This window comes from Oryza glaberrima, chromosome 8, assembly GCF_000147395.1.
Source record: "Oryza glaberrima chromosome 8, OglaRS2, whole genome shotgun sequence".
Classification (NCBI taxonomy): Eukaryota; Viridiplantae; Streptophyta; class Magnoliopsida; order Poales; family Poaceae; genus Oryza; species Oryza glaberrima.
The window spans coordinates 6327647-6337691 of record NC_068333.1 but is presented as its reverse complement, the minus strand read 5'-3'; the positions used below and the strand labels follow the sequence as shown (position 1 = coordinate 6337691).

Here is a 10045-nt window from a genome sequence, read left to right as displayed (position 1 = left end):
TCCTCGAGAGTGATGACGGCGCACGGATCTGCTTTACCCAACCTCAGGAGTGTCGACGGCGGGAGCGGGAGACCAGCGCGTGGATCCGCCGTCTCCCCGCCAACGGTGACGAGCAGATCTGCAGCCCCCGCCCTCGGAGCGACCGCGGAGTGCGGATTTGCCGCCCCCAACCTCGGGAGCAGGCGACATATTTGGCACCGCCGCCCTCGGGAGCGATCACAGCCACGGCGACGGTGAGCGGCGGCTGCGGCGAGCTCGTGGATCCCCCTCCTCTCCTCCCTCTCTCCCTCGTCTTCTGCGATCCCGGCAGCCAGAGGTCATGTGGTAGCGCATCTATCGGCCGTGGATCCAGCCGGGACGGATCTACCAACAACAAGAGCAACTTGAACGTAAGTCACATACGAGTTCCTATTGCTAGCTCCAGCGATAGCTTGCCTCTATATATAAGTCTATAATGTCGAGTATTTATGTTTGTACACCATCATCGCATCAGTTATATTTTATTTTTAATTCGAGAAACTCTGATCTTGTAATTAATTACCTTCTGGATTTCTTCAATATATGTATATCTGATTCTTGCGGTATATGTATATCATATTGTCGTATGCAGAAGTGATGGATTCGTCGACGAACCCTAGCCCATTGATGTGGTTTGATAACACAACTCATAACTTGCTTCGTGCTGTTGACTGTTATGGGCTGGAAAGGCTGAAGGCCATCTGCGAGACGAAGCTTTGCCTGGATATTGATGTGAAGAGCGTGATGGTTATATTGCTTCTCGCTGATCAGCACCAGTGCGACATGCTCAAACAGGCATGCTTCTCCTTCATTGCCAATCCGAACACACTGGAAACGGTGACTGGAACACCAGAGTATCATCAGTTTAAGAGTTTATACCCAATTCTACTAATCGAGGTTCTGGAGAATGCTTGCATACTTCGCAAATGATAGTTACATGTCGACGGTAGCTTTATGCTATATTCTAATAAATACAATTTAGTTGTGTTGTTTGGGCATATTAGGTTCATGCTATATTCTCTACTGTATGTGTGAACTTTAATTCATATCGGACCAAATTGGATGTAATAGTACTGCCCTTTTAATATCATCAATTCCAGTGGTTTTAATTTGTTTAGTAAAATAATGTGTTGGTATTACTTCTGCCATGGTTGTTTATTCCACTTATGATATGAGGTTGTGCTAGATTTAATGCTTAGTGTGTGTGAAAGATAGAATGACGATGGCTTCATGTAGGGATGGCAATATGGATCCCTGTTCTCCAAACGGGACTTTCCCAAGGGGCGGGATGGGAGATTTTTTTGCCCCCATGAAAATGCTGTAGTTGCAAGTCCTCCTGTTGCTTATTTCTAGGAAGAAAATAATAATTAGGTTTCAGTTTCATGCATGTTCATAATAGGATTATTATTCCCATAAAGTTTATAATCCACATTTTCTAACACTGCCACAATACCACTCATCACTAACGGCTCAAAATCATATCATGTTTTGGCTTGGGCAGCCGTTACACAGACTATTGGTCGATGATTAGGGGGCTTATCTGTTGTTACTGTTATCTGATCTCTCTAATGGCTTAGGATTACAAACCGTTACAAATAAGTCTTACTATCTGTGATGGTCGCTATCCCAAGCCATCATTGATTAGTATATATCAGTGATATCAATGATGGCTTAGAATTGTGAGCCGTTATAGTCTTGTTAGACTAGATCTTACACTTGTCTCAGGACTTCGTCTATAACAGTTGGCTATTTTGAGCTATTAGTGATGTCCATGGAAATGATTTATATTTTTCCCTTTTTAATGGCTAGCTGCATGATTTGCTAGTCATATACCCTTTGAAAGCAGCATAACACAATATAATATATCAAAAAACCATATATACCACATATCCCAAAAGTTTAAAACTTGAAATTTATTTGCCCTTAAAATGTTAAAAATGCAATTCATAAGTTTTCCTTTGTAACCTTTTATATTTAGAAAAAAAAATAGAAACAACAATCTTGTTCCATCTCTCTTAGCCAAACCACCCATGGTAAAAATACGAGACGATCGACATAAAGTAATATTCCCAAGGTCTGGCAAAGCGTAAACCATGAGAACAAAACGTGAACAAGTATTATGGCGAAAACCGTGCGGGGTTAGCGTTCAACATGAGTGCGTCATGCCTAAATTTTTAGTGTGGAATAATCTTAATTAGCGTTCAACATCAAGAATGAAGTGTGCCCCTGTGTGTTGTGTTTTCTGATTTTCTATGCATTCATACTTGATGTGCACTAAAATGACTAAGGATTGCTTTCAAGGAACATTCAAACAAATATTAGACATTGTGAGTAGCTAGCCCTCTGTTAAACTGGCATAATTTTATCACATCTCGTCTTCATAGTTAATCTATTTTCTTAAAAACTATATTATTTTTATCTCAATATCTCATCTTCATTCCTTTCCATTTCCGTTTGAACGTAATTACTAGTTTTGTTAAAATTTCGAGGGAATCCATGCGTACTAGTATATTATTAGTTGTGACCTCTAGCTTTTCTAATTAATCTTGTTTTCATTCAACTTGTCATCTAATTTAGTTTCAACACTAATACACAAGCTCTAGTGCACTGGTTTGAAAGTCAAACAGCACCTCTCTGATCTCTCTATCTCTCTGTGCACACATTTAATTTGAGTGAGAAATAACCGATTAATTTACTTAAAATATTGTTAAATAAGAAACATGATAGTACGGTTCAAAGAAAAATGAATTAAAAAGGCCTATATATACCCTACTAGTTTTAGTTCATCTAATAAAGTAATACTAAATTACTAGGTACATACTCTTGTCCATTCGATCTTAATCTTGATACTGTTGAAACAGGAACACCCCCCCCCCCCCCCCTCCAAAAAAGAAACCGTGTATTGATGTTTTCGCAAAAATCTCAAATTCTATTCCTGTTTTTAGCTGGGTAGCAATGTGAATATTGGTATAGAATTCACAGTATTTTATATGTAAGCAACCATTGAATTGCACAAGTACAGGTTCATTAGCTACATAACTCTTTTTTTTTGCGGGGAAGATAATGTATTACTCATTTAAAAAGTCATCACAGCCTAGCTGTAATATGGACTTACAATCCTCTTCCAACCAGAAACCCGACAAGGACTCAACCCTAACCTTATTAGCAAGAAAATGACTAATCCGATTCTGACTGCGCTAAACTTTCTTAATGGAGATTTCTCTGTCCCCTTCCATGATGAGTTTTGCCTCCTGAACAAGATTGGCTAGTTCTGATCGATCTCTCCCTTTCTCTCTGTTTTTTTTTTTTTGCGGGGAGATCTCTCCCTTTCTCATTCAGCATTTGGATAACCGACATACAGTCGGTTTCTACCACGATCGGTAGCATCGTCCACTGGAACGCTTTCACCAATCCATCAGCGCAAGCACGGAGCTCTGCTTCCAGCGCTCCAGAGCATTTTTGCAGAGGCCTGCAGCAAGCAAAAATGGGTCCGCCGGAACTGTCTCTAAGGATTGCCCCGATTCCTCATAACTCATTAATGATGCATAACTCATTAATCTGTACATAACTCATTAACTGTATTAAGCACGAATGCATATATATTTTAGCGTTAAAATTCTATAGTACTGAAATATCTTCAGATTCAAATGTAAATTCCAAAACAGGAAGAGAATAACGTGTGACCCTCAATTTTGGAAGACAATTAATTAATTTGTATCGTGACTACATTTTCCTGCTGCTTATCTGTTGGTGAGTTGTAACAGCTATCCATGAATTACTGTAACTAACAATTGCATGCCTTCCATATAAACACATCAAGAAATCCCTCTTCTCCATCCATCCATCCAAATTTAATCTCTAGCCCTTGCTAGCTACTCCCTCCGTTTCACAATGTAAATTATTCTAGCATTTCTCATATTCATATTGATGTTAATGAATCTAGACATATATATTTATCTAGATTTATTAGCATCAATGAATGTGGAAAATGGTAGAATGACTTACATTGTGGAACGGAGGAAGTAGCTAATCAATGGATGCACCTCTGGAGAACAACCAGCCCGCAGTCCCGGAGGCTAATGCAAAAATGCCACCGACACCACCTCGTACGCGCCCTGTGCCCCAAAGCACAGCAAGCTTATAAGCCGATGCAACGTCCAGATAACTTATCGGCTAACACCCCAATAAAACACTAGCATGAACCTATCGGCTTAACAAGATTTATATTATCAACAACAATCTAGTAGGTCGAACCTAACCGACATAGCACGAGATTGTATATGATAATCTAATACTCGATGAGCCGATAGATCTATCTAATATGATGGATATAACAAATCTATTTAGAACAACATTGTGATTCTAGAGATATATCGGCTAAGACAGAAGATCGGACCTAACCGAGACAGTCCCAACTAAACAGATGCGTCTCTAAACACAATGCAATTGGAGATAGAGTTGAGATATCAGGTAGGCAAATATATCAACCAAACTAGAGCGATCCAAGAGATCGAAGCGATGCAGCCTCACTACAACAAAACCATTGTTTTAAGACGTTTCATTTAAGTCATTCTATAAGTCGTCTCTCTTTTATAAGTAAAATTGAAATAGGGACAATGTTTGAGACGCTTTATTAGTTGAGGACATAGTTTAAGACACTTTACAGGTTAGCACAAAATTAAATCGTTTAGAGAGGAATATTGAGACGTTTGGAACGTCTCATGTGTAGAAATGAGTTTTGAGACGTTTTTATTATATCCGTGTCATTGTTATTAGATAATATATAATTATTTATATGGAGAAAGAAGAAAATAAACACACTGTTCCTAATCGTCATCATCAAATACCATTATAATAATATTATAATTATTTGGACAAAAAAATTGAATATTTAATATTCAGTCTCAGATTAAAAAAGAAGAGTATCTGCGCCTTGAACAACACCAACGTAGCCGATAGATTCACCAGGGCCAGCGGAACGTACGACTTACCCCTTCGCCGGAGATCGAACTGAACCGATACAGCCTCGTGTCAGGTGCCAAATTCCGCCGGTTGATAAGTAAAAACCTCGGGAAAGAGGGTGGTGATGCGCCGAGAGTAGTTATATTGATCGAGAGATATTTTACAATGACCCCGAGTGTACATATTTATACCCATAGGTAGATACTCTTCCTTGTAGGATAAGAAAGAAACTTTTCTAAAGATAAAAGGAAAACACAAAGTCCTTATCGGACACTAAACATACTTTTCTAAAGATAAAAGGAAACTAACAAACTATTCCTAATTAATAGATAACTTGTCATGTTGCATCCTCCTTGAACTCGGTCTCTTCTGGATAAGTTTCCTTAACCGAATCCTCCAAGAATCCGACTGCTGGCGACTTAATAATTCTCATCGGCTGATTCCGAGATGCCGAAGCCGATAGTGACTAAGCCGATGATGATTTCGGGCTTACACCATTTTGGCGTTAACACCCATCCCCAAACCTTCAACCTCTCCGTGCGGCAGGAAGAATCGTCTCCCACTGACGTGCCTACCGTTTCCTGTCGCGGCTAGCGGGTCTCTCTTCTCCGGCACGTAGAGCCTGGCCTGCAAGCAGCAGCAGTGCCTGATTGAGGAAAAAAACATGGCACGACAGCGGCCATGCCTACAATAAGCTAGGTAGGTCATGTCCAATTAATGAAAATAACGAGATAAATTAAGAAATGGACACAGCTCGTTATTCAACTTTAAGTGCCTTTTGCAATCACGGATAATTTTGCAATCACTTAAAACAAATACTTGAATGGAGAAGGTTTTGAACGAAAAGAATGGAGAAATGCTCCGAGTGCATCCAATGCGGCCAGCGGGAGGCTTGCCATCGCGGCGACCACCACAACATGGATTCGATCTATAGCTGGCGACGAACCAGGCAGTGTGCAGCAGTACGGCCGTGCCAGCGGTGAAGGACGGCATCAAGGCAGCTTGGGCCTGACCTGAGCGCTACCCCACCATTGCCTATAGGCCAGCCGGACTCTGACCCTGCTTGAGTTCCGCCCAGTTTAATGTCTAGTTAGCTGCATGATTCGATGAACATACTACAGGCGACGGTGATGTGGCCGGCCTGCTGCTCACTGCATGGTTCGTCGATGGAGAGGGAGAAGATTTGGGGATGGGGATCGATCTAGGAAGGAGCACGGAGAAGAGGAAACAAGTAAGGGGTCATCTGGAAATCTGTATAGAGGATGCGGGCGTTTTTCTGAAAAGAACACCCCACCTACATCGTGTCCGTCAGATCAGGATCAGAGGGTTTATAACAGCCGAGTGCATGAGTGCAGAAGGTTAGGTGTGTGCATAGGATATGTTGCCCAGTTGAAAAGAGGAAAGCTGGAACGGGCACAAGTGATATTCCATTGTACGTGCAGCAGCATGCGCACGGAGATGGCAGCAATGGCGGAGAGGCTCCACCTCCGCCACCGCCTCCGCCTCCACCACCAGCAGGTGCTGCAGCTGCTGCGATAAACTGAACCAACAGGACAGTTGATCTGATCAATCCATGCATGATGCAGAACGAAGTGTGTACTAGATTTTAACTTGTTTATGAACGTTTGGTGTTCTTGTGATAAGGGGGATTGTTTGATCTTAGAGTGGTCAAACAGTACCCTTCTTTAGCTATAAATTTCTCGTATGAGTAATAATCTGAAACATATATTTTGTTCGATGAAACTTACTTGCTTCTTCAAACTGAGAAATGTTGTACTCCATAGTTCTCTACAAAATATTTTGCTTAATGGAATACTTGGCATATATCTTTATTTAATGTGCTCTGTGCTGTAGTAGTTATTATGGATTTGATCCAAAATGGTCATGCAGTATACCTTGCTATATCTCTCTTTAGTTGCAAAATTGATTTCAATTTCCAGTATCAATAATCAAAAGCATTATTTTGTTCGATGAAAAATTTTCTTGCATTGGTTAAACTTCATAATATTGTACTTGCATATTCTCTGGTTTTTTAGTATGGGAGCATTTTGGTATGGAAGATTCGTTACACAACAAACAAACAAGGATCTGGAATGGGTTCCATACATCGTCATTTTGGTGGCAGTACAGGAGGTTAGGGTAGACAGAAATGCAAGAATTTTTCAAAATGAAAGAACAATATGCCAGGTAAAATTAATCACGGGAAAGACTGAGGAACAAGAACTTGATCAATCCCTGGGACAAATAAATACCTCTTTCTGTTTAGCATAATCACCTATAACACAGGAGAGTAGACACATTGTCTAAATTTCTGCATTTTGCTTAATTTTCCTCTGCTGTACTCTCACTACTGTGAACCTCTCTTACCTAGCATCTCTTTCGTCCCCAGCTCTATCGACGAAAACAAGGTAAACCGAGCACTGACTATACTCAGTTTCTAAAAATAACTTCATAATTATTGAACACATATTAATTGTATAATATGTTTCCCCACGCGTGCACAGTAAATTCTTTCAATATTTGTGCAGGTGTGTATTTCATGATGACCTTAGTATTTATTTCCCCATAATTAACCACAAAATGAATCTTGGTATTTCAGTTTGTACTGAAACTATATTTAATTATATTGTAAAATCATTAATGAGTTATGTAATTGACGGACATAGCAAATACCCGCTCAATTCAATGGATGCCTACGGTATGTAGTCGACTAGCATTATTTCAGACTCATGTGATAAGTTTGGCTCAAGGGAGAGGAGGGAGTATATATGTCAAGATCCATCCGTGTAATTATGTAAATGCATTTACAAAGGCGGCCATTATATGTACTAGCCACCTGCGAATATACCACCACTCATTTAAGCGCTCCAATTCTCTTGTCCATCCCACACAAGGATTGTGCCCGCCCGATCAAGATAGTACTTAAAAAACACAAAAACTGCTTCCAATGATTTTTCTTCGTACGTCGCTTCTCGGCATCACGCGCATGTTCCCGAGTACGTCCATTCCTGATTTTTCTTTGCCTTCCTTCGTGTACTCCGATTAGGAGAACTATACTGCGAAGGATAGCAAGATCAATGGATAGATTCAATCCAAATACCTGATCATCGTCTGTAGTTCCTTTGTTGGTCTAGCGGCGGTTAGTTCTGCGCTAGCATTCTCTCGGGTCTGTGTGTTGGTGCTGCCGTTGCGTGAGTGGTGATTGTTTTTCTTCGCTTTCCTGGTTATGACCTCGCAGGGTTACAATCTTGTATTTTTTTTCCTACTCTATCAATATTAACTTCGCACTATCTGGTGCAAGTCATTCGAAATAAAAATACCTGATCATCCTCGGCCTCAACAAGTGTTTGATTCGGTAACAAATCTAGCTCGGGTGGTTGCTGCTTGTCAATCCGAAACCAAATTAATGATGTGTTGTTTGCTGGTATAGACAACTAACAGCAGCCGCTGGATGGCAGCTTCTGCTCTTCCTAAGGCCTTATTCGGTTTGGAGGGGATTGAAGAAAAATAATCCCATACCACAACAGATTGTGAAATTAATCACCTTCAATCCCTTCCTAGTGAGGATTAACCGAACATGGCCTGAGGGTGGCCTGAGGGATTAGGGGATAGTGCAGATGAGACGCCCCTTCCGCCACCAGAGATTGCATCCCATTGCTGTCACAGTATAAGATGAGATGTAAAATCTTATTTTGTGATCATATGTTTATTTCCCGTATTCTAATTTCTAATCTCATCGGATTTTAAAATCTTCTAGTATCATCCTTATTGTTAGTTAAAATCTATCAAAATTAGAGCTTTTATATATGTTGTTATACTAAGTAACTAACTGCAAACGTATGCATGTGTAGTGCTCCTATGCAATGTTTCCGTCATGAATTATCGGGTATTCATAGACCGGCTACTCATAGATACTGGCAATTTTGTATTCTGATAGTTCCTCTTCCAACTTTCCCAACTGTATTGCTTTCCACACAAAACACAACACAATTATGATAGTATAAGTTTCCCACGTGATACCGGATTTGATTACAATAGCTACAATTTGCATATGTAGAAAAAGAAAACCAAAAAAAAATAGTTTATAGCGATCCTGATATTTCAATTTAATAATCAGTCCCTAATAGTTGTTGTTTCACTCAAGTCCCTAATAGTTGTTGTTCCGCTCGATAAAACTTAAAGCTTTTATATTGCCTATATTATAAACTCAAAGCTTCTCATATTATATTGCCTTTACCCGTTGTAACCAATGGATAGTTTTCCTAGTCTAATTTAAATATAAATTCCAAAACAGGAACATAACGACGGCTGATTCTCAAATTTGGAATACAATTAATGCTTATCTTTTGGCCAGTGGTGACAGCCAATCATGAGTTAATGCAGCCATCTCGATTTCCGTCCTATATGAACACCCCAACACAGATCCCTCTTCTCTCATCCACCCAACTTATCTTCTATCCCTAGCAAGCAAGCTCTAATCCATGGCGGCGCCTCATGGGAACAACAACCAGGCTGCAGCTCCGGCAGCGCCGCCTCCGCTGCCGCCCGCAGCCACCGAGGCCGCCACTGCGATGGCAACCGCTGCTGGACCAGCTCCCGAGACGCCTGGAGCATGAGGTTTATATATATATCCTTGTTCCGATTTGATGGATCGATTTCATCCATTTCTTGTGATAGATGTTCATGCGTTAATGAGCAGATCGTGATGGTATTTTATGGATGGCTTATATATATGTGCAGATCAGCAGGATTGATGGTCGTATCAGGGAGCTAGAGGATGAATGCTACAGGCTTGTCTCTGAAGGACATGGGTCGACGCTGGTGATAGGCTTAGGATTGAAAAGATGGAAGCTTTGAGGGCAAAGCTGATATCCCGTTACCTGCAGCAGCAGCAGAACGATGACGGCGGCGATAACAATGGCGGCGACGCTCCGCCTTCGCCTCCAGCCGCCGGTGGTGCTGCTGCGGTGAATTGAACCAGCTCGATCGTGGGGTGGTACATGGTCAATCTGCAATTCTGCATGATGCAGAAAGAAATCATATATATATGTGCCTTTGTAGCATA

At 40.9% G+C, this 10045-nt stretch overlaps 1 protein-coding gene and 1 pseudogene across 1 annotated transcript; both read left to right on the top strand.

Annotated features, from left to right (window-relative positions):
* Positions 1-615: 615 nt before the first annotated feature.
* LOC127782091 (BTB/POZ and MATH domain-containing protein 2-like) lies at positions 616-948 on the top strand. Its single transcript, XM_052309156.1, has one exon. The coding sequence runs from the start codon at positions 616-618 to the stop codon at positions 946-948; it is 333 nt and encodes a 110-aa protein (XP_052165116.1).
* Positions 949-9461: 8513 nt separating this feature from the next.
* On the top strand, positions 9462-9956 carry LOC127781714 (uncharacterized; annotated as a pseudogene).
* Positions 9957-10045: the final 89 nt, after the last annotated feature.

Bases quoted from the DNA above. Each gene is read 5' to 3' on its own strand.
- LOC127782091 (XM_052309156.1), top strand. From the start codon at position 616: ATGGATTCGTCGACGAACCCTAGCCCATTGATGTGGTTTGATAACACA.